Source organism: Branchiostoma lanceolatum, chromosome 6 (assembly GCF_035083965.1).
Source record: "Branchiostoma lanceolatum isolate klBraLanc5 chromosome 6, klBraLanc5.hap2, whole genome shotgun sequence".
NCBI lineage: Eukaryota > Metazoa > Chordata > Leptocardii > Amphioxiformes > Branchiostomatidae > Branchiostoma > Branchiostoma lanceolatum.
In genome coordinates, this window is record NC_089727.1 from 14,781,583 (window position 1) to 14,805,935 (window position 24,353).

Here is a 24,353-nt window from a genome sequence, read left to right on the forward strand (position 1 = left end):
TGTTGGGGACTCTAGTCTATAAAAGAATGAAAACAAATTCTAAACGCTAATAAGTTCAACATACTTGTAGGCAAGTAAGTAGGACTGCAAAAAGACTGCAATTATGGCCCACATTACAGACAAACTTTATAAAAGTAAGCTGTTTTATATTTGTTGTAGCTTCTCTATCTAAAAGTTGAACATCTCTGGTGTTGTCAAAAGTAAGTTTGATGTGATTGCAAATAGACCATTGTCATTAGAAAAATGCAGTGTTTACTTCACCAAAACCTGTGAAAGGCAGTATTGTCTAAAAGGTGGGAACACAAAAAAGGTAACAATGAGGATTCCAGTCAGACAACTGAAAAGTGAACAGTCTTGGTGGCTTCATATTCAGGGTGAACAGACAAGTGATTAAATCCTGTTCCTATGGGGATGGTTTCTCCATTGTGATGGTAAGCACTAAATATTCTAATAGGGTGGACCAACCTGTAGCTGCAAGGGTAACTTTCACTTCTTATGATAACTACAAGTAGAAAAGTGGATAAAAAGAAAAGGCATTGAGCTAAATTGGAAGCCACTTAATAGTCTTATTCATTCTTTTCCTCAACACATGATGTGGTGACTACATTAGTTTACAGCCCAGGGCACAGATGAAGTATTTTAAACAGATTGTACAAATGTACTAAACTTCCTATAAAACCATTAGTACTGAAGAGTACACAAACTGATTGATCCTTGTTACATGTAGCACAGGTACCAATACCACACTGATTATCACACAGCATATTGGGAAATTTACATCAGTGATATTCAACTCCCCTTGCTGATAATGTTATATTTAACGTTATACTATGCAAATTGCAGCACCTTTGCTACAGGTGCATCACCTTAGAGAAATCCTTAGAATCTGATGCAAAGAAAATGCATAAATTTTGATGATTATCACAGATGATAGTAATTTTCCTGTAGGCTCTTATTAGCGAAGGTTTTACTTTAGGTGTAACTTTGCAAAATCTGAATAATGATCACAGTCAAAAACAAAATTAAAAATCCAGTGTGTGGTAGGGTACTGTTTCTTTGCCAAACAGTTTGAATCAGTTAAAAATATTTCCAACTCCTCATTGTAGGAATATTGATAAAGAATAATATGGTGATAATGAAGAATAAAATGAGTGATGACTGAAAAATAGCAAATACATAATTCATTGTTGCAACTTATGGCACTTGATTATTTCCCTTCAACTCTAAAGTCAAATGGCTTCCCAAATTATTTCCCTTCAATTAATTACATTAATTTCATGGCTTCTAAATTTTCCATCCTGATTGCAAAAAGTGAGCAAGGTGCACGACAGTTGTCTTCAACATTGTTCATAACAAAGGAAGAATTCCTTCCATTGTCCAGTGCACATGTAAGACCGACGCCAACAAGCCTCATTAATTCACCAGCTGATCTGCCCCGCCTGACCAGCTGACTGGAATGGCGCGCTCTGATTGGTCAGTGCGGCGCGTCGCGGGCTACTTGAACCCCTGAAACAGGAGGTCGGTTAGCAGAAGCGGCAGAAGAAGACGCTACCATCTCGACTTCATACGCTTCTCGCTCGCTGCTCTCATTTCTGCCTGTGCATTTTAGTCCATTTTTATCGTTGATCTAGCTGTGAGTTTGTCCTCGTGGTTACAGAACTATTTTGTTCGGCAAATTTGTTCTTTCGTGCCGAGATTTGGAGGGAACGTCAGCCGTTGGTCCACAGCTACACTCCAGTTTTCATTCGAAACTTGCAAGCCACGCTCACCATGTCACAGGCACTCGGTAGCTTTTCAACCACGCTAGGAGAGGAAAACAGACAAGCCAACGCAAGGAGATTGAAGAGGGAGGATAACCAGAGCCGGCCCATTGCTCCACAGGCCAACAAGCGTGTGGCTCTCGGAGTTCTCAACCAAAATGCCAGCCGGCAACGAGTCCAACCGCACCGCGCTGCAAAACAGGTCAGCCATCTTGAAAATATTTCAAATTTTCCTCTCAGACTACCTGCACAACTTTAGCTAGTATCTCCTTTTGTGAATCACCTAGATTTCTTATGATATAGTCCTGGATAGACTGAATACTGTTCTAAACATTGGTTGTTACATTTTTGCAGAACTGCGGTCCCTTATCGACTTCTGGGTGCGGCCAGACCGGGAGCGTCGGTTGCGGCCAGGCGGGAAAGCCCACCACTGGGTTCTTTGTCCCGCCCGGCGCTTCTACTCAGTTCTCCATCCATGTCGACCATCAGGCAGACTCAGAACGGTCCAAAGAACCTCAGGTTTCATCCACAGTCACAACACTCGGCACTGAGAGGAATAGACAAGCCATCAGCATCTATGGCCGCACGGAAGAAATTATCGATAGCAGCACAGGTAAACAACTCCCCCGTCTTTTGTTGTCATAAGCTCGCATTTCAGAAATTTTAAAAAATCCGTTTGTCCAGTTATCAGTGACCTTGCTCTGTACGATTTAAATCTATGATAATCCTTTCATGCGTAAAGATTGGGATTGCTATTTCCATAGTAATATGTTACGATAAATTATAAAAACGCCAGCGGGCAAATTTGAAAATAACTTTGTAACATCCGTGACAGAATTTGGAATGTTTGTTGCCACACCTCCTTTTGTCAAGTGGCGCCAGTAAAGTTGCAGTTTACCTTTTCCGTTTCAAATTGGCCCGGAAAGAAACCATATTATTAGGAAGCATCCCCTTTCTTTCGACCGTTAAACGACAATCAGATGAAAAATCGTTTCGCAGCTGTCGTTTTCAGTCAATTTCAAACACATGTAAATTTCTCAACGATTTAAATTTCTCACCTGGTTCAACCATACGCTTGTAACATTTTCATGCAAATCAACGGAGCTCAGACTACGGAAACTCTATAACAACTGTTTTTGTTTCAGTCTGTTTAGTATGGCTTTTATCACATTGTTCAGAACAGCTATTAATTCACGTTCTGGGATAATCTTGTCATATTTGCATGTTTAGGCATGTTTTCTGTCATGGGATGTTTTTATAAGTGCAAATATGCTTTTCTGGTATTCTGATAAACTTGTACGAACTTGCCACAAAGAAGGTATAAATGGGAGGAATTGTATAGATCGGTATCATTTGATAGTTCTCGACTGAGGTTTGTAATACAAATCGTGGGAAAATGGCCCCAAGAGCACTTCTAGTGGCAGAGAGTATGGAAGAAGATTCTGCTTTGTGGAAACTTGAACATCTTTTGGCAGCTCTCCGTAAGTCCACAAATTACAAATAATTTCCACAAATAATATACAAATAACTTGTTTGGATATGTTTGGTTATCTTATACTTAAACAAGCTGTAACAAGTTGATGATAATCTGCAATTGTAAGACTAAGACCATTTTAATTGAATTATTTTTTCACTCTGCACTCCAGATTCTCCTATGGTGCTGGACACCTCATTGGACTCATCAGATGACAACCAGTCAGTAATAGAGGACATTGACGCCCATGGAGACAGTGTGTTGGAGGTTGCTGAATATGCAACAGAAATCTTTCAGTATCTCCGGGAAGCTGAGGTATGTTTCAACAAGCATCTAAAATCTTGGTGTTTCAGAATGGCTTATTGCATATGCAGATATTTCAATATATTTGTCACATATTGCAAGTTTTGTATGTCCACAATGCATCTGGATGTGATGTCTGTTGAAAAGTGAGATACATTGTAATATTGAAATATTTTGCCATAAAACAAGTCACTAATATTATCCTAAGATAGCCGTTGGAATCTAGTTTTGTTGGGACATGTTCTAACTTGCATTCTACTTTCCCAGCTAAGACATAGACCCAAGCCTGGCTACATGAAGAAGCAGCCCGACATCACCAACTCCATGCGGTGTATCCTGGTGGACTGGCTGGTCGAGGTGGCCGAGGAGTACAAACTGCACAACGAGACTCTGTACCTGGCTGTGTCGTACATCGACCGCTTCCTGTCCTCCATGTCCGTCCTGCGCAGCAAGTTGCAGCTGGTTGGGACAGCAGCCATGTTCCTAGCATCGTAAGTTTAGCCATTACCAGGCTCAATTTGAAACACACAGGTTCTTGACTAGAACTGAGCAATTATACTCAGTTACTGAGGAATTATGGTTCTGATTTTTGCTACTCTTATCAGTTTATTTTATTTATTTTATTTATTTATTTATAATTGATTGTAATTGTATTTATAACAGTTGTAATTGCATTCATATTTCTACCTACAGGAAGTATGAAGAGATCTACCCTCCAGATGTTGGAGAGTTTGTCTACATCACAGATGACACCTACACGAAAAAGCAGGTAAGCAAGAAGACACAAATGTACTAAGGTTGTTAGGTTCTAATTTATTTTAATGATACTAAAACTTAGGGAAACCTCAACAGAAAAATGTTATTTGTTGATTTACAGCATCATTTTATTTCCATGGCAACAGGTTCTGAGGATGGAGCACCTGATACTGAAGGTCCTGTCGTTTGACGTGGCCGTGCCAACTATCAACTGTTTCCAGAAGCGGTTCCTGCAGGCTGCCAAGGTCAACTCCAAGACAGAAAGCCTGGCCATGGTGAGTTTGGATGTTAATGGCCCTCGATTTATTGTGAAAGGTGTCAGATGCAAAGAAAGCATGATATTGAAAAACTTATGCTGATAACCCCTTATGATTCATTATCTTCAGTAAAACTACATGTCTTCCCTGTTGAATTGATTTGACCTTTTCTTTAGGGTGACTGTTATCATCAGCAACCACAAGTTGTATACCTATGTCCAAGTTAGCCTGACCCTGTTATATCATTCAGACTTTCCAAGTAGTGGGTGGGTAGCAGGCATTTTGAAACTAATTTTCCTTCTCCTTCCCACAGTACCTGGCAGAGCTGACTCAACAGGAGGGGGAGACATTCCTGAAGTACGTCCCCTCCACCATCGCTGCTGCCTCACTCTGTCTGGCACAGCACACGCTCAACATGCAGCCATGGGTAAGATCCTATCATATTTCACTTCACAATGGCAGGGACCATTCAGACTCATAAATACCAGGACTCAAGAATCAGAACTCACTTTGACGCATGATTGATCGGGATTCGAGAATCCTGGTATGAAAAGTCTGAATATGGCTCCGAGGGGAGTTAATCCCCATCTGCCTGCGGATTGAATCTGGGTCTGAGTATGTGCGGTGTCAAACCTTGGCCTAGCACCAGTTTCTATCCAGATCAGAGATCTACTAGTAGATCAGAGCTGCAGCCGAGTCTGTACAATGACTAGAATTAGCTGACTGGTAGTTGTAGATTCACTGATTTATTTCCTCCTCCCCCCAGACGCCAACCTTGATGCACTACTCGGGCTACACGCTGGCGGACCTTCTCCCGTGTGTGCAGGACATGCACCGAAGTTTCCAGGCTGCCCCGTCCTCACAGCAGCAGGCAGTCAGGGAGAAGTATAGGAGTCCCAAGTAAGTACTTTGATATTCTTGACTGCCCCCACATCCTAATACAATTGTTGTGGTAACAGTGTGTAGTGTCAGGCTTATAGAGGTTAAGTTTATAAATTTTAAGTTAGAAATCTAATGTACTGTGCCCATCCGTCAATTTTTTAAGTTGCCCTTTTTTCAGTGCAGTAATGCCCCCTGACAGGATCATTGGTTATTGCATGTTTGTAACAATGTTTTTCATTTTTCAGATACCACGGTGTGTCTACCATCCAGGCACCGGCGACCACTCCTACAGCATAACTATGTGCAATGCAGGGTGAAATAAGTGTTGTACATTTTGTGTAAAGACAAATATTGCTATACCTTTTAGAACATGGCCTGCTCTCACTCAAAATTTTGCTGCCAAACTTGTTTGCTGAATGGAGACTAGAGCATTTTAGAAATGATCACTGAGGACGAAAATTGCAAGTTTATTTTTAGTATGTGTATGCCAATAAAATGTTTTTAACCAAATGATTTTAAGTTTTTAGCATTTTATGATAGGATCATAGGTTTTGTATTGAGTGTAATTGCAATCAATCCAGGTTCAGGCAACTTCTCTGTCACTGTCAACAAAACTTCCATTCCAAACACATTAGAAACATTTAACTTTCTAGCCATGGAAATTGTTTCTACTTTGCTGAAGAATCAGAAAGATAGTGACTTAACCTAGGCAATATAGCTGAATCGATTTATAATGATAGAGGAAAGTCTAATGTCTATACACAAGAAGTCTCAGATTCCCCTTGTTTTAAATTGTACAAGAAAAATGGTGGTTGGTATGCACATTCTGTGGGAATCTTTGACATAATCTTGTATAAGAATGAAGTGAAAATTGTGGAAGTGTTGCAGACTGAATTGTTGACCCTGCTTAGTCTGCCGCTGGCTGCATCTCGTGTCAGCTCTCTTCCTGTCCTTTTGTGAAATAAAGATGAATTCTGTTAGCAGTAGAGAGAGCAGCCAGTGGTCGGCCTCACAAGGAAATGTGCTTAGCTTTCACAGGATGGTGGGAGACATGTTGGGGAGGGGAGGACAGATTAGAACTTATTGCTGTAGATAAAGTGCTCAGCTTTGTTAAGGACATTCCATGGTCACTGATCTATCCTAGCTGTGCATTCAAACTACATGAACCTTAAACAGTATAACATAGAAGTTTTGGTATCAGTGATCTATAAAACCTTAGCATAGGCTTATAATACCTGCACTCCAAGCTAAGCTGATTGACTGGTTTGTGTTGTAAATGCCTGGTAAATCCGCCCTAACATGTCTGAATCACTATGCCACCCCACACTGGTCCAAATGGAACTTGTATAGCTGTACATAATACCTGGTGTATCATGCTTTTGCACATTGTATTCTAAACACCATTATGCACTGTATGATTTGTTTTACTTTGTTGTAATGTTCCCCTAGCCCTGTACATTTGTAACTTAGTTTTTTTAATTAAAGTTTTTATTAACACTACTCTGTTGTATGTGTTTTTGTTAGGTGAGGAACACATATCCATGTTAAACTTCCAAACTGGATCCATGTCCAAGTTAAAGTTAAATGGACATCTTTTCCTAATCTTAGTAAAATAAACTTCAGTACTACATCTTAGGTATTTTTGCCTTCACCAGCTGGGAAGGGAGTGACTTTGATACAGAAACGTAGGCCAGATGCCTTGCTTGCTTTTAGCATTGTAGTAATTGAACAATTGTTTTCAGCCTGCTAAAGTAACAACATAAATCCTCATACAGTACTATACAACAAAAAATCTAATCTCCAGGCTTTTGCTGTTTAATAACATTCTTGGCCATAGTTTTGAGACAGTTTATAAAGTTGTGTTCATATGAAATACTATGTCTTGACAAATGTGAAAACAAATCCACCTATAACTTGTGGTCTGAAGGGAAGGGGTTGAAGTTCCCAAACTCCATAATCAAACCAATATTCCTTAAGGGTTGGATTAAGGACTCGTTAATCTTAATCAGACACATGGACAACCTAGAATTACCTGAGCAGTCACCAGCCAGCCAGTGACAGACTGAGAGCTTGAATTTGGCAGTTAATGGAGCCTAATACGCCATTGAATGCTGAACTGTCAACTCAAGGCCAACGCAAAAAAGCAAACTCCTGAGGCAGTTGTTGCCATTAGACAGAAGTAGTTGGTGCAAATTGTGAGCTGCTGCAGACAGAAAACGGGCAAATGATAAGTTCACAATTTCTCCAACAGAAAGTAATTTGGTCCCGCTCTCAAAGCGGTTGCCAGTCTGAGAACATTTTGCAGTACATGTACTATCCAAACAGAGGCTAGGCTCCAGTAGCCTGAGTACCATCGTCCGTAGGGACCGCTGGCTCAAAGTTAGCAAGCGATTTTTTGTTCCAGCGGTCACTACTGAGATTGGTACACTAAGGCTCCGATTTGTTTTGGACGTCTTTTTATGCATTTTTATCGGGTTTTCTACTAGCCAGTATACACAGAAAAGGTGACAAAATAGAAAACCCGATAGAAATGCCCCCCAAAAAGACGCTCAAAACATACCGGAGTCTAACCTCTGCTTGGAAAGTAATTATGAAGATACGATGTCTTGATCTGAGAAAAGTTGTAAGACCCTGTAGGCTAGTTCAATTCTAATCCAACAAATCAGGAAACGTTAGAGTTCATCATGTTGTCCAACACTTGTTACTAGTAGTTTGGTCAAATATTGATATCAAAGTCTCGTAAGGAATGGATTCAAGATACGCTGGGTCGTGTGCAATCACCGTCATTTTCACAGCAGTGCGTACGCTGTGAAAGCATTTTTAAATGTAATTTTAAATGTCAAAGTAGGCAGTGTGATTTCCAAGATGAGGGCCAGAGGGTGGATATTGTTTGGGCGCACGAGATGAGCTGCTATTGGAAATGGTTACTCGTTGAGAGGTGAATTCACATAAATAATGTTTACACATAAAACATGATGGCATTCTAAAGTGTTGTACCGGACGTATACACAGAAGGAATAGTGTTAATGCACAATAATCTTTTATTCTTTATAGCGCCACAAGGGGGGCTCAGGAAAAATTGTTATAGTTCAATAGTGGTTCCCCTCCACGGAAATCTTGAGTAAAAGGCGAAATATTTGTACGTATTGAATGGAGATCATTTGAAGCCAAGAACGCAAACGTCTTCCGACGTAATTGTTCTTGCTCATGATCGTGTGTAAAATTGAGTCTTAAGACTTTAATTATATTCCGTTTGTGGGCATGTAATTGCAACTAACCGATACAACAATTGCCATCTAAGTTGATTGAATTTTTTTCATCGATAGTAGTGCATGTAATAGATACTATATACTGAATTCAAGCAATAAATGCGCTTATAATACTTAACAACATTTACTCATATTTGATAAATTTGCTGCCAGTGCAAATAAGATAAAAGTATTGTTCGCTGCTTGGTGCTGTCACACGCACCGTCAAACAACGTCTCAGCAACTACGGCAGGTGACGTGCAGAGCTGTCCTCTAGCGACACATTTAGGGACTGTCAATACCTCTCGCGATGCCACCTCTCTTGTTCAGAGGTTACAGATCTCTCCACATGGAGTGAACGTCATTGTACTCGCATTCAGTTTGCTCCACACGGTATCCAAGTCAAGACAAAATGTTGTTCTAGTTGCTATTTCTTCTCTGTTCATTGCTTCGTGATGATTAATACAGTCACGGACTGACTAATAGAAGTAGCGTTAGCTAATCTGTACGAGTTGTCGATTTTCTTTCAAGTTCAAAAAAACAACGCCCCATTCTCTCAAGCCCCATTTCACTAGAGGGCTGCGATCTCGCTTCGACCTAAATTGGATTTGTGTAGCCCTTGATTTCATACTTGGAAAATCATATGCATGCAAATGATGAAATATGACTGGAAAGACAACAAAACAAAGCGTGAAAAGAATTACTTTTATCTATGCCAAATTTTAGGTCGCTGCGCGGCCACATCCTCAAGTGGAATGGAGGTATAAGAGTTAAGACAACATTGCACCGCCTCCTTGAACTTGCCTCTGCACGCATTCACAAACACTGTAGAGTGTTTTCTTAGCTGTTTGGGGTGACAAGGTAAAGAACGCAATTTCTTATCTTCCAAAACGAATCTTTTAGTTATAAAACTTGATGAATCTGTGGATAGATCTGTGTTGTTACGACTGATATGGGGGAGGTTGAACAGTGCATTTTGGGCCAAAGCCTGGTATTCATTCGTGACCATTAGATTACAAGTAGATACAGATAACAGATATCTAGCTAAAGAAGCACACGTACAGGAGCTTTGCATACGAAACGCTGAAAATACTCTAAAAAACAAGTCCGACCACTGGGACACCGTACTAATACAGGAACACATCGTCAACAAAACGTGTCGTTGTGGGCACATCTCAACATATCATTCTACAAGAGCCAAAGAACGAAAACCCCAAGCAGAGAAAAAGACGGACAGTCCTCACAATATGTAAATCAATACTAACGTTACATGCTCGGTGAAGCTATTGTGTATTTGCAGTTACCTGTAACATTTTGTTTTCTATCATGGCCGGGTGGCTCAATTTACTTTTCACCATTGTTTGTGTGTGACTAGCTGGAATTACCACCACACAAACCAGACCAGTAACGTTAGGACATTCATTACGAAAAAAATAGGGTCGATCGGTTACTGTTACAATCGCTGTAAAAGCGGGCGGTTCGTCTAGCCTCTACCAAGGAGGTTAAAATAGTAACCTCCTTGCCTCTACCAGGCTCCATGGATCACTGGGAATATAGTAGAAATTGGCCAAATAGACCCTTCTCGGTAGCCGACTACCCTTAGCAGACTATTCACTCTATTTGGCCAATTTCTACTACTGTACTAGTAAGTTTTCATAGCGATCCGCGAAGCCTGGTAGAAGCTAACGGTTCGATATTTCAATCGGTTGGGCAGTTTATAGAAAAGTTAGCAGAGTACATCTAAACCCATTGGAGAAGCACAACTCATCTAAAACTATCAGTTAGTAACGTTACATGATGTGTGCAAACATATCATAGATTATAAACTTCTCCGTCCTTGAAATACACACGCTAGGACATGAAATAATTGTGTCCAGATTCTAGTACTACACCACAATGGGTTGGTAATCATCTACCTGGGCACGGCAGGTAATTATTTACCTGCGCCGGCCAGGTGACCTCAGGGCGGTTGTTTTGTTTCCCCGTGTCCCTTTAACCGCCGCAGTGCGCATGCGTTGGCGTCCCTCGAAACAAACACTTCCTGCCCGGCGCGGCGTCACTTGGATCCCCTCGCCCAGACCACCAGCTACTCCAGCACCCTTAAACACAACTCCTGCAACATGGCTGAATCTCTCCGCCGCATGGTCAACAACGGGAACTTCACTTCCCTGCAGGACAAGCTAGAAAAGTGGCTGGACGATTATCACGTAAGTCGAAAGTTTTTTTTTAAAGGGAACTTCTTAAGTTATGTGGGTGTGTGCTTAGTGGGGGTCGTTCGTGTCATACCTTATCGAGTGTTGCACCTTTACGACTATCATTTACAACCACCTGTCGCACTGCTCGGTTGTAATTCCCGAGTGTAGTAACAGATCATTATGCGGGAACATTAGCGCACGGAGAGCCGTGATTACGGGTATTTCTGTTTATTTGCGGTCGATTGGTTATCATCGACTTAGGTGGAAAATCTTAATGTACCATGCCATGCTACATCCTGCAACATTTCTGAAACTTGATACCTCGCTTGATACAATTACGTCGCGGATTTGTTACTTTTCCTTGCTGGAAGAAAATGTTTTGAAAGCTTTTCGGGTGTTGCTGAATATTCTGTGCACGCATAGACCCCTTTGGGACGATTGTTTAGTCTTAAGAGTTTCTCCACTGGTCTGGAAGTTTTCACAAGACTTGGGGCTGTGACCCGGGCGAGCAGCAGGGTTGTGTTACGTTGTGCAGGGAATGAAAATGTAACGTAACCCTGGGAAACCATGAAATCCCTTTTCTTTTTGTTGTCTGGTGCTCAGTGTTCTTCAGAGTTGTCTTCAAAGCACCTCTGCAATCAAGAAGTGAAACAAAACCAGCAATCATGGGCTTGAATGGCTTTTAGTGTTCTCCGGGGGATATTTAATCTGGGGCTGGCGTAGCTAGGTAATCGTCAGTGACATGGAACGATCACCAAGCCTGGGAAATCCTGTATGAAATAGCCGCTGAATGCACCAGTAGTATATCGATTTTCAGTGCGCTGAGCTATCTCGCAAACTGTTGTAAGATTTGGGGGTGCGCTTTTCCTCCTTATAAAACATGGCTCACCCCTAACTTGTGCAAGTTGGCGTCGGTCCAAATGCGTGACTCACGGTCTGCTTGCAACATTCACACTTCGACTTCAAGCATTCCTTAAATAGTGGCCAACAATGAACTCAAACATACATCAACATTTTCCCCGGTATTTCAAGATGGCAGGTGGACGCATGGCATCATCGGTTGCCATGGACACGGGGCCTTATTTGCGCTTGACTGATAACCCAATTGTTGTCGCAGTATCGCCGTTTGTAAAGCAAATATTAGCACACCGCACCGAGCTTGTATTACCGGCATATTTGATCAGTTTCTACTGGCCCCTTTTACACCTTTTGTTCAAATCGCATGTGACAGCTAAAGGTACGATACACAGCATCTCAAGAGCCATTACCCACGGAGCTTAAACCAAAACAGATTTTAAATATTTCATGAAGTTGAGCTTTTGTCTGTCCTGATTCATTAGAGCGATACAAAACTTGTATGTTTCATTTAGGGCATCCATTGTAGGCCGGGCATCCGTAGTTTCAATGAATTATACAGGTGGTAGAACCGTGAGGGCTTTACAGAAGTATACCTGGTCAAATCTGTGAAAGAAGGCATTCTAAAGAAACCATAACAAAGACAGGTGTACAGACTTCAAAACACCTATTGTGGATGAACAATGCTTTATTATGGCTCTGAAGCCATGAGAATGTTCTGTATAGGTCACTGCATACATATTTGTCCCAGGCCACCCCTAAAGGATTCAAAATACCTTCACTTTCCCCACAAGCCCGTAGGCAGAGATATTTTCCTCATAGTTTTGTTGCCTTTTTGGCTTGGAACAACATACAAGTTGTGAGGAAAAACAAGTCCCCCAAAGTGTATTTGCAGCTGTATTTTGTCAGTCATTATTTCTTAAAATGAAAAATAAGTCTTAGAAATATAATGGAAATCATATAATGGAGATAATCAGGAAAATCAATCAAAAGTGTTCTGAGTTTGTTGTACAAAAATTATTCTATTTCCATGTTTCATTTCTTTTCATTCCTAAAATCACAGAAAATGTAACATCCAGTTCAGCTCTAATCAAATTGTCATTTTATTGCAGTCATCTAAATCCCATGGTTAGTCATTAAAGCTGTGTAAACATGAAGTACAGTGATCAGAACTGCTGTATTGGTTTTGAACAGTTAAATGATCACGTAAGGAGGCAGGAAGTGGGATTGCAGAGCAAACAGGCAAACATCTAACAATGTAACTGACGCAAGGCGGTTGCGTTGGTGCTTGTGTGTAGGAACACAGAAAACAAAGATGAAAAACTTTCAAGGCCTTTAAAAAAAACTTCACATTCCTGTGGAGAAGTTAAATCACCAAGATGTGTTATTGCTCGATTAAGAAATTCCATCCTATAAGTTTTTAAAGTTTGAGGAAATTAACTAACAAACATAACGTCTACTCCATGAAGTTTAAAATAATCAACTTTATTTCATCAATTCTAACAACTTTTACATTTGACAATGATTTTCTCACATTATTGCACGTACCTATTACCGGACATGGCATGTACATCACACACACACAGGAATAGCATCTATTTGGAGGGTCTGCATACCTTTTCCTATAAGGTGTAACCAGCCAGATTCAATTCTACGTAAGTCATAATCGAACCACTCAAGTTCAACGTACTTGGCAGGTGGTTCAATTTGACATAATCTATCAGGGACGTTCCTGAATTAACCTAAAGCGTAACAAGCACCAGGAATTTTGTGTAAGTTGTAATGCACTACCCATGCAGATCCCCTTGAACCAGAAGACCAATGTCATTACATGGACTGATACAAAATTGAGGCAAAACATTTCATCACTGTTTCTCTCCAAATCTTTCCCCCTCCTCAAACTACACTACAAATCCATTTTGTTTACTGTCACATGAACCACTTGTGTGTCTGGTGGAAGTTTTAACCACAACAGGGTTCAGAGAGTAAAGAAAAGTTGCCAAACAAACAATGACAATAGAAATGAAGGTGAAAATATCAATGGGAATGCCAAAGATATACCAGCACAAAACTGCTGTGAACATGAGCTCTAACGCACTTGCAAACGTCTTGAGTATAGAGTTGAAACTCATGAGGAACAGACTGGTGATGATGCCTATGGCTGTCTGGTTGAGGATGACCAGCATCACGGCTGGTTGGAGGATGGAGTTGATGCTCTCTGTGGTGAAAGCAGACAGCAGGTCGCCGGTGAAGGCCAGCACACACACATTGCACATGATGGAGTCCAGGTACATGAACACATTCTGCATCATGAATGGCACGTGACTGGACTTCTCCCCCTTCAACAAGAACTCAGTATACACACCAGCGAAACATGAGCAAAACACCTGCAGGAGGATGTTCAGAAGGCTGGCGTTCAGGTGAACACTGAGAGACTGGCTGCCGAATGACACAACGTCTCTCACATGGGTGTCGTACTTCATGTGCTTGATGACACAGCCAACGGTCAGCAGCAGCAGAGACAACCACTGCAGTCTGCTCAGCGTTTTCTTGAACAGAACCTGAAAGATGACCCCTGTGATTACGACTCTGAACTGCAGCAGTAGGTAGTACGTTGTAGGATCATACACAGCCAGGTTCACAAACTGTAGATTGTTGTACAAACAGTACAGCAATGCTGGCACCAAGTACAGAAGGAGAACTCTCTTATCCCTCAGAGCAACTCTTACCAGCTCTTTAAATGTGTTGTCCTTCAGATAAAGCATTGTGGCGACTAGCAGCTTGAGCACCTCTGTGACCATGACTAAGGCAACAGTGTTGTAGGGATACGTGTTGTCCTCTGTCCGACTGGCAGTCACCAGGATTCCCTGGTTGATGAAGACTGTCATGTAGGCCAGGAACACCACGACACTCCACTTTGTTGGGAAGAGCTTGCTGAAATGCCAGCCTCTGACAAATTGTGGTCGCCAACCTGCCATACTGCCCAGTTTTGTGGGATGGTTGGAATTGCAGACTTTGTCCCGTCAACCCTTCAAGTTCAAATCTGTTGTATTGTTGCGTACATGAGGGCTGATATTAAAGTTAATGGTTACACCACTGTGACAGCCTGAGTTTCTAGAGCAGGTAAATTGCATATTACCCAGGTACCGCAGACTGGTGTAATTAGGTCACGTAAGGTGAAATCTTTCCGCCCATTATCACAGGGAATTATTGATTGCAGCTTGTCAGCTATGCTCTTATACCCAGCTAATTACGTCATTGGTGATAAATAATGATACAAGTTACCAGCATGTCAATGAACCAACTATGTCCACAGGTATAACCTTGGGTTACATAACAAAGGTCAATCCGGGTATTCAACATAAGTAAAGACGCCACTTGAGGTGGACATTACACCAGCCTGTCATAGAACAAACAATAAACTAACCTTTCATCCCTGGCCCTAACCAATCATAGCTATGCAGGTCCAAATGGTTAGTTCTCTTTATCATAAACTTTGCAGGAAGGTCGTCCATAATGTTGTGAACACAATGTGAATATTACCAGTATTCTAAATTGTAGAGTTTTCTTCTTCAGATCAACACCAATGACCAGAACGTGGCGCGTGCCTGTGAGCTGGTTGAGCTGAATGCCAGGGTGCAGGGGCAGCTCTTCACTCTCCTCAACCTGGTGGCTTCAGAAGGTAACTCAATTACAAACTCAGTCCTACATTTCTGCCATTAATTACGTTCCTGACATTGGCATTGATGTTTTGGTGCCAAAATGCATACTTATTACAGTACAACATGTATCGTTAAAAGTAAACTTTACTTTGGAAAAGCAAAATCTGAAATAAAATCATTTTTGTTAGTGCCATTTGTAATAATGTCTTAGAAAAAAATGCATGTCAAAGTTAATTCTAAATTCATAGTATACTTTAATACTGTTAGTATTATAACCCAAAAGGATACCTTGCTAAAACGCTGGTCAGTCATATATAACAACGTTACAAAGCTTACTCTATGAACCTTTTGTTGAACAGGTGGTCTCTATGGAGGGGTCAACACGCTGAAGAACAGGCTGCTGCCATGGCTGAGTTCAGGCTTCGCCGCGTCCGCAGCCAGCGTCTCTGCCGATACCAGCCTTGCCGTCCTGGCAGAGGCAGCGGAAAAGGACCGCCAGATCACGGAGATCCAGTCGCACTACGAGCAGCAGCTGGACAACATGGAGAAGGACCTGGTGGAGACCAAGGACGACGCAGCCGCCCTGAAGGCAGAGTAAGTCTTCTTCAGTTACATTTACCACTAGGGCTGTGTACCCTGGACCTGTAGAATTGCTTAGGTGCAAAGCACCACTCACCACCTTGGGATATTATAGCCACTTGATACTGGAATGAGCTGCCAAACACCAGATCTCTAACGGCCCTGATCAAAGACACAAATCTGACTGCCATATGCAAGATTTTACATTCATCATCATCATCATCATAGCCACTTGAGACTTGATAACATCAGAGAATGGACAGGCAGGACACTGAGTGAAATGCTAAGAAAAACAGAAAACTGAGAAGGGTGTAGAAAGCTGCAGCTGGTTGCCAGATCTTATGTGGTGCCCCAACGGTCAAATAGTTAGACTACGGAATAGTCTATGGAAGAAGATACTGAATGAGCCGACCAAACACCAAACCTCTACTGGCCCTGATCAAAGAAACAAAACTGACTGCCATATGCAAGAAGTTTTTGCTCATATTATTATTATTATTAATCCCCAAAAATCTTCCAGGTTGGACGAAACTCGTGATGAACTGGACGACACTCGGCGGAAGTCCACAGGTACCATGATGGCCACTGAGGATGAGATTATCCGTCTGAAGGAAGAGTAAGTGTTCTCCAAAGTTTGTGTACAATTACAAATATTTTGCATTCATATTTTCCATCAGCCATTTCATGTGTTTGCCACCATCTCTGCAGACTATGTTTGACTTAATATACGGTTATTATGTGGCAAGTATGTGTTACACTTTAAATTGTGGCCATACTGGTCTAATTTGAGCTGAGCAAAGCATTTTTTGGTGCTAAAACACTGAAATTAGGTCTAACATCAATAAACTCTAAGGATTCCCCACAAATGTGTGAATCATTTCACCTTTAACAACCACTGTGGAGAACATAATGACTGGTGGTGATTCTTCTCGTAGACATATCATCAATGACGACCTGTAGTCTAGTCAGTCTTTGTAAATTTCACAAAAAGAGGTTTCATTAAACTTTTCTGTCATATCTTGTGTGCTTTGTATAAATGTAGACTTGTTCTTGCATGACATTCCATACAAAAAATAGCCTAGTCCACCATCATTTCATTTCCATTTTTTTCTTGTGTGAATCTTATCATTCATCTTGTACACGTACAGCCAGGTACGATCCTTACAGAATCGGATCAGAGATCGTAGGCTTCAGTGAGTTTTCCTACCATGGACATTTACCCGACTAACACCCCTTCTTTGGGTGGGAAGGTTGCTTCCATGGCACTGATGGTGGCTTGCTTGCCTTCACATGAACTGACATCAAATCTCACTCTAACTAATGGTTTTCATTTTTTAAACTAGTATTCTTATTCTTCAGACACTATGTGGTTGGTTTGCTAACATGTAGTAATTCAAACCAATTATGATATGGTCGATGTCACACAGTTTGCAAGTTCTCAAAACAAATTTTTGGAAAATTTAGATCTAACGCAAAAGTGTGTCCTTTTGGAGCAGTATATTTACAGATATGTACAACAGACACTGTCATAAAACAAAAGGCCGATAAAGAGTGTGCTGTTGTTTTGTGAGTCAAGTTTTCCCTCTTTCAATGACTTGGGAAAAAAATGATTAAGACACAGATTACATTTACCAACACCTAAATCATTGTTTCCAAAAGTGATATTCCTACATGTTTCATCTATGGGCACTGTAAGAATCTTGGGTATGAGATAATAAAAAGGTGGAAACTCAAATTTTGTGTTCTTTTCCGTTCTCTGTCAGGCTGAGGCTTACACGAGACGAGTCTGCTTCCCTGCGCACGAGGGTTGACATGATTGGCGACTACGAGCGGCAGGTCCGTGTTCTCCGGGATGAGATCGCCATTCTTCGGGGAGAGAGAGCTGTACTGGAGAATGGGTAGGGCGTTTTTCTTTAAGATAATCAATTGCATTAAACTACAGCCAAACCTGTACTAGTAACCACCTCTGCAGAAGGATCACCTGGCTATTGAGGCCACTTTTTGGTGTTCCCTTAGATTATTATCATCACCGATCCAAACAGTAAGAATCCTGTCTGTCTACTGTGACTGGTTACTTCAAGTCCCTATAGACAGGTTTCACTGTATGTGTAGGGGCACGACTTTAATTTGGAATATCTAAGTTGAATGTAGCAAAGGGAAAGAAGGAAAACTTTATTTTGTACATTCCATCTAGCAACGTTGTCCTGTAACTTGCAATGTCAGCTTACATATCTATGAAAACGGCTTACAGCCTGTAAGCTATTTTCATAGATATGTAAGCTGACATTGCCTTAATCATTGTTGTCAGAATTCTACCATATACTAGTAATCAACTGGACAGAAGTATATTTCATAACACGACGCTTCACACTATTTTTTCTCTCAGTTTGCCAGAGCCCCTCCCACCCCTGCCACCACCCAGGCCTGGCTCCCCCACCCATGCCAAGCTGACGGACTCCGTGCGTCGCTCGCGTCTGATTGGTCGGTACAATGACCTGTTCAGCATCGACCGTGTCGAGGCCCTGACAACCCTGCGCCGCTACATCCCAGACGATGAGGAGATGGTTCAGCGTATCGTCTTTGTAGGAGTGCAGGTCAGTTCATCACTTCAACAATAGCTGAAACATTGCATTGTACTTATCCACTGTTAAATTCAGTTTGTTTATCATACATAAAGGTGACACCGTTGATGGCCTTCATAAAAGTTCCCAACTCCATATTATTTTTCATGACAGATTCAGATCCTCCATTTTCCAGTCCAATGCCCACCTCTATCAATTTTTTTCAAGATTCAAGAAGGACAGCCCTGCCTACGCCTGTTTCTGTTGCAAAGGCTAACTGGCTGGTGAGAGAGGAAATCTGTTTCTAACAAGCTTACCCTGTTCTGCTCCACAGGAGGCATTCCATGCTGCTAAGATGGCGTTCCGTGCGATGCGTCTGCGCGTGCGTAAGAACCTCGCCATCACCCACATTGGGCCGGAGACTTTGGAGGAGGCCGTTCTGGATTACATCGTCAGGAACACCGACCTGTTTGATGTCAATGGTGCTGTTCAGGTGAGCGCAGTTTAGATCTTATTCTACAACTCTTGGCCAAATGTAAAGCAAATACTGTAAATGTAAATATGAAGCAAGACAAAGAAATTGATAATATGAAAAGTGTCAGATGGACACTTGAAATGTCTGAAGATAAAATGCGGTAATCCAGTGATATAGATTCAATTACAATTTTATTTTCAATGTCATTCCAGAGACCTTTAGATTTGTAGAGAATCTTTTGGACTCTTATATTCTGATAATTAAATTCAATCATACTCTCCTTCCCAGGATACCATCCGTGCCATGAATGTCAACCCCAAGATCTCGTTCCCAGCTGAGATTGACTTCAACCTGCTGCATCCGTTCATCCGTGAGGTGTGTCGCTGCGGATGGGGCATGTGTGCCCTGGAGCCGCCGCTCGACATCTCACCTGCTACAGACGCAGAGCTGTACAACGAGCTCAAGTAAGAACAGTACATTTAATTCACAAACAAGACCTGCCCACATGCCAAATCCACCCAGGCGTTCTTGAGTTATCGTGTTTGCAAGCAGGTACACGCACCCAAAAATATAACCTTCTTGGCGAAGGTAACGTTAACAACAGATAATTCAGGTATTTGTTAGAGCAGATGACACTTCTTAGTTTCGGGGAAGATACCAGCACAGCTTCTTATGGAATATTCAAGGAAGAAACAGAATCCATACAAATCTCAGCTGTGTTCTGTATTGTATTGTGCAGTAAGTCATAAAGGTGTACAAGCTCCCTGTCAATATTGACACCGTCGCAAGAAATTTGGATAGAAGGGACGTCCTTTAGTCTTTAAAACTTCCTTTAGAAAGGCAGTAGTATGGTATTTTGTCTGTCATAGAATGATCCTAACCTGACTACTACCAGTAGTTATCACAAGTCTTGCACTCTGATGGTCTCTCTGCATAGTTGTTACACACCTCAACTTTTTTGTCCTGTACATTTAGGTGAAGCCAAATAACAGGTGTTTGAGACATGCAGTCTTGCCACCATACAATTAACCTCAGCTTCTGAGCCAAACAAGTGTTTTTGTCTCTCAAATTGTTTTACAAGTGAGAAAACAAAAAACAGGTAGAAGCCATCAGGGACCAGTGTTGTTACATATCCAAAAGGACAAAGAACCTTTCTTCTATAATTGTATATAATTAGATTTAGTACATATCATAAAGGTCATCACAAGTCCTTTTTGAGTAAAAGTTACACATTCAACATATGATCTAAGTTGGCAAAGTGTTAACAGTTAAGACAATTTCGAGTTGTCTCATGATGTGACTTTGTTGTTGACAGGTACCGCAGAAGCTACGACTCGGAGTTCACGGCTCCCCTAGTGGCGTATCACGTGTGGCCAGCACTGATGGAGTATGACAGGGTTGTGGTCAAGGGAGAGGCCGTGACCAAGAGGGGTGCTTCCTTGGTAAGACAGTCTGTCTCAAACATACAAGCTAACATAACTTGGTAAAATGTACTGTGACAATGACAGGAAATAAACATTAAGTTGACACTAGTCAGGTTTTAAAAGGAAAAGCTGACGATCTATTTGACTGAATTTTCCATGCCATACATTGTACCATGTACGATTGTTGAGCAATAAAGTTCACTTCACTTCACTATCAAATGTAGGTTCTCAGAACATGTTAGTAACATGATACATATATTATGTATACATGTAGTTTTAAAAAAAGGCCTGCCAAATCATTTATCATCCAGTTACTTTCATCATAGTAGGTAATCTTCAACGTCACTATTTCTGTAAACATTAAATGTAGTTGACATCTCAACACACTTTCTTTCCACTTGACTAACAGTTGTAAAACATTTAATTTCTCTCGATATCTCATACTTAAGGGCTCCATTTCATTGTATTCACCCAACATTCTTTGTGCATCCATGTTGACAGCTTTTGCTTGTGGCATTGCTTCAATAATGGCTGATAGAAGCTAACTGATACCGTTAATAGCTTTTTGTGTCTTGCTCATCAATGTGCCTAATGTCCCAATATGTCTGCTTTATGTTGTTTATGTTGTCAGTCAAATATTAACATTGTTAACCGAGTAACATTTTGCTTGCTTGCTTTGTTGCATAATGGCTAACAAAAACAGCTTGCCGCAATTAAGTTGCATAACAGTAACTATTAACACTGTGTTGTCAGTTTTGCAAGGCTCTGAGGGGGTTTACTAAGCATCTTTGTTTAAAATCTTCTGATCCTTTCAATGCTTGGTGGATTTACTTGGTGAAAATTTTTTTTCACTTTCTGGTATCACGATGATTCAGAAGTATTATTCAAACAGCTTAAAAGGAAACAGTTGTCAGTTGAAATCATTGACATTCTGTAACAGTAAGACCCCATATGAGCCTTTAGTTTGTTTTGTTTTCTGTGAATTTGTGTGTGACATCTAACCTTTCTCTTTTTCTCTTCTCTCGTTTCGTGTGATTCCTCTCCTAGTTTTCCCCGCGCCGTAGTCGGAGTCGCAGCCCGAGCCCGAGGCTCCGTTCACCAAGCCCTGTGGGTGATATGATTGGTTCAACACTAATGCAATTGACCAATCAAAATGATGCATGATTGACCAATCAATGTCTAATGTTACATTTAGTTAACATGATTTTTCTGTGATTGACAAGGAAATTGATTGCTGATTTTGCATGATTGTTTCCATTTTCCTTTCCTTGTAATGATTCTGCAACTGTTGTCCTGTGTTTTACAAATTGTTACAGAAACATTGTCAAGAAAAGGACATTGAAACTGTATAATGATTTATATCACTGACTATCTTATTGTTTTTTAATGCATGACAAAGTCGAGGAATAATACAAACATTTTGCGCATAGAACAGGTTAGTTATCTTGTCTTAAACTGAAAACCTACTGCACTGGATTAGAAAAACTGCACAGTGCATGCGATGTAACAAATAAGGATAAAACATTGTACTGTGTAATAACAATGAAAGCATGCAACAATTTCTCTACATTCTACAACTGAAACTTTCAAAGTGATAAAACATGAAATAAACACAATGCATTTCTTGCGCAAAAGAAAGGTACAGCATGATCATGTACTCACCATTTTCACCCAGGACAAAAGCTCGTCATGTGTAGTACAGTCACTAACGTTGCCGTGGTTGTTTATTCCAGTCACCTCGCCGTGCCACCAGCCCCCGCCCCATGAGCCCTAGCAGGAGCCGCTCTCCGAGCCCCACCCGGTCGGGTAGCGCCATGTCAGTCAGTAAGTGAACTCCCTGTACTTGTAACCCTCACTCTTACACAGGTGTCCATAGCAGATATTCCAGGAGCAAAATCATTCTGTCGGCAGTAGTAGACAATATCCATGCGCCAAACAGTATTCATGGGCCACCGGGAACTGCAGAAAGGCCTGCGGCTCAGAAACTGGAGCTTAAGAAAGTTAACGATTTTGCCTTTCTACACCTGCACGGAGAGTACCTTATTCAGTATTTTGCACTTCATGTTCGAGAATCCTTAAAGGGTTAGTCTTCAACTGGTTACAAAAACTGCATGTACTGTATATAAACAGGTAAAGGGGAAGTCATAGACTTGGACAGATGGTATATTAATGTCGAACCATCTGCAGAATAACTTTCCCAAACAGTCAATCATTCATTCACAGCAAATAGTATGTACTAATATCATACTAACGAAGAAAACTTCAGAAGTTGCATACTATACATTAGCAAGACATGTGATGTACATGATCCACTTTCTAACCAGCCATACCTCTCCTTGTCCGACCTGCAGGTTCGCGCCCCAGCAGTCGTTCCTCGCCCCGACCCTACAGTGCCGCGTCCTCCTACGTTAGCTACTGACGCTGAACGGCCGACGACGAATCAGCTGTTCTGAGATTCGATGCCTTGCATGGGCCAGTTTGAATTTCAATGTTATAGACCACCTACAGTAACTGTTTGTCTGTTTCCCTGAATGAACCCCGGACCTTACTTTTCAATACCTCCTGGTAATTAATTGAGTGTAAAAATGTTGGGTATTTTCCAACCCCGACTATAGGGTGTGCACTATGCAGTGTTACAGGTTTAGGTAACAGTGAAATACTCCAAACAGCAAAGATACCACAAATGCTTAAAGTAAGTTATACAACCTAATGTCAACTCTACAAGAAAGAATTGACTTTCTGGTTTGTTCAAAACTTTTTTGAAATAAGTGTACAAAAGTCTAAATAGAATTTCATGCAGCTTTGCACAGTTGTACATCTTCAAGTTTGTTACACACTTCAACTTCTCGACAAAATATACGGTAGACAAGCCTATCTCTGTGTGATGAAATCAGTAGTGGTACAGACACTGTACTGTAAATATAACAACATCAGCCTTTTTTGTGTGATGAATCAGGAAATATGTCTACTAGAGTTGACAATGACATTTGTTTTGTGTGGACTTTTGATAGGTAGGTGTAGAGGTACTTGATTTATTTTTGTTAATATTCACCATTGAGTGTTACTAAAGGCGTGGTCTCATCAGTGTTACCAGTGGTGGAGGCTCATGACTACGTATTCCTTCCAAGCAGATAGCTGTTTGCTGCTATGTGTGTGTTCACTGTTCAGGATTATACACATTGATCCTTGTAGCATTATGCAAATTATTTCACCATATTTGGTATCTATAGATGAAGACTATATATGATAGATTCCAAAGTTTGTACATGGAGGATGGGCAGTATGCTAAGGAATATTATTCGCAATATGTGTCCAAAAGTGACAAATGCAAATTTTGAATCACAATGTCATGAAATGCATAAAAAGGATTTTATATAAGGGGTTTAAAGGCCCAAGAAGTGATTTCAAATTTTGGAATCTCAGGCTGTGAGTAACTTGTATACTAGTATTACATATTCCATACAATTTCTACTGAATTACCTCCATTGGATTCTTTACAGGAAGCTGACTTAAGACTACAATACTTGTATTTTAGAATACCATGTTTAACTGTGGCATTGTAACAAACTAGTGTTCATTTGTAGCTTCAAGTTTGTGGATTTGACTGGATGACTCTTTTACTCACATTTTGTACACATTAATCCCTTTTTATATGTATCATACCATGAAACTTTATATACGACTTCAATTTCCAACAAATCTGAAATAAATTTGACATCAGAATGGGAAATGTGATATATGTAATGACAAGGTCAAAAATGGCCAGTTTGAATCAGAAATGTCCTCTATACATATCTAGATAAAATGTTTTTCTATAGTACATGTCAGATGTAATGGACATGAATGGTTTGGTTTGTAACTAATTAGTGTGTAGGGATGTTTTTGCACGTTGTTTGACTTCTTGAGAAACAATAAAAAGATT

The 24,353-nt window shown here is 40.9% G+C and overlaps 3 protein-coding genes and 1 pseudogene across 7 annotated transcripts; 2 read left to right on the forward strand and 2 right to left on the reverse strand.

The window, feature by feature from the left end:
- The first annotated feature begins 1,507 nt into the window (after positions 1 to 1,507).
- Positions 1,508 to 5,942, forward strand: LOC136436770 (cyclin-A2-like). Its single transcript, XM_066431024.1, has 9 exons — positions 1,508 to 1,962; positions 2,115 to 2,373; positions 3,407 to 3,549; positions 3,805 to 4,028; positions 4,231 to 4,306; positions 4,440 to 4,568; positions 4,864 to 4,977; positions 5,317 to 5,450; positions 5,678 to 5,942. Exons 1-9 carry the CDS (start codon positions 1,771 to 1,773, stop codon positions 5,727 to 5,729), a joined length of 1,323 nt encoding a protein of 440 aa, XP_066287121.1. The 5' UTR covers positions 1,508 to 1,770; the 3' UTR covers positions 5,730 to 5,942.
- Positions 5,943 to 8,483: 2,541 nt separating this feature from the next.
- LOC136437713 (U5 spliceosomal RNA) lies at positions 8,484 to 8,599 on the reverse strand (annotated as a pseudogene).
- A 2,094-nt stretch (positions 8,600 to 10,693) lies between these two features.
- Positions 10,694 to 22,969, forward strand: LOC136436768 (mitochondria-eating protein-like). Of its 5 annotated transcripts, XM_066431022.1 has the most exons (14): positions 10,694 to 10,887; positions 15,307 to 15,412; positions 15,752 to 15,986; positions 16,492 to 16,587; positions 17,120 to 17,164; positions 17,735 to 17,869; positions 18,358 to 18,565; positions 18,867 to 19,025; positions 19,296 to 19,471; positions 20,323 to 20,449; positions 21,479 to 21,538; positions 21,831 to 21,866; positions 22,165 to 22,255; positions 22,783 to 22,969. In XM_066431022.1, the coding sequence occupies exons 1-14, from the start codon at positions 10,801 to 10,803 to the stop codon at positions 22,848 to 22,850; spliced, it is 1,629 nt and encodes a 542-aa protein (XP_066287119.1). In that variant the 5' UTR covers positions 10,694 to 10,800; the 3' UTR covers positions 22,851 to 22,969. The 5 variants fall into 5 exon arrangements, with proteins under 5 accessions (XP_066287119.1, XP_066287117.1, XP_066287115.1 ...); XM_066431020.1 differs by lacking the exon at positions 21,479 to 21,538 and having other exon boundaries at positions 10,697 to 10,887; XM_066431018.1 differs by lacking the exon at positions 21,831 to 21,866 and having other exon boundaries at positions 10,698 to 10,887.
- LOC136436773 (UDP-galactose transporter senju-like) lies at positions 13,556 to 14,783 on the reverse strand. Its single transcript, XM_066431026.1, has one exon. The coding sequence runs from the start codon at positions 14,706 to 14,708 to the stop codon at positions 13,632 to 13,634; it is 1,077 nt and encodes a 358-aa protein (XP_066287123.1). The 5' UTR covers positions 14,709 to 14,783; the 3' UTR covers positions 13,556 to 13,631.
- Positions 22,970 to 24,353: the final 1,384 nt, after the last annotated feature.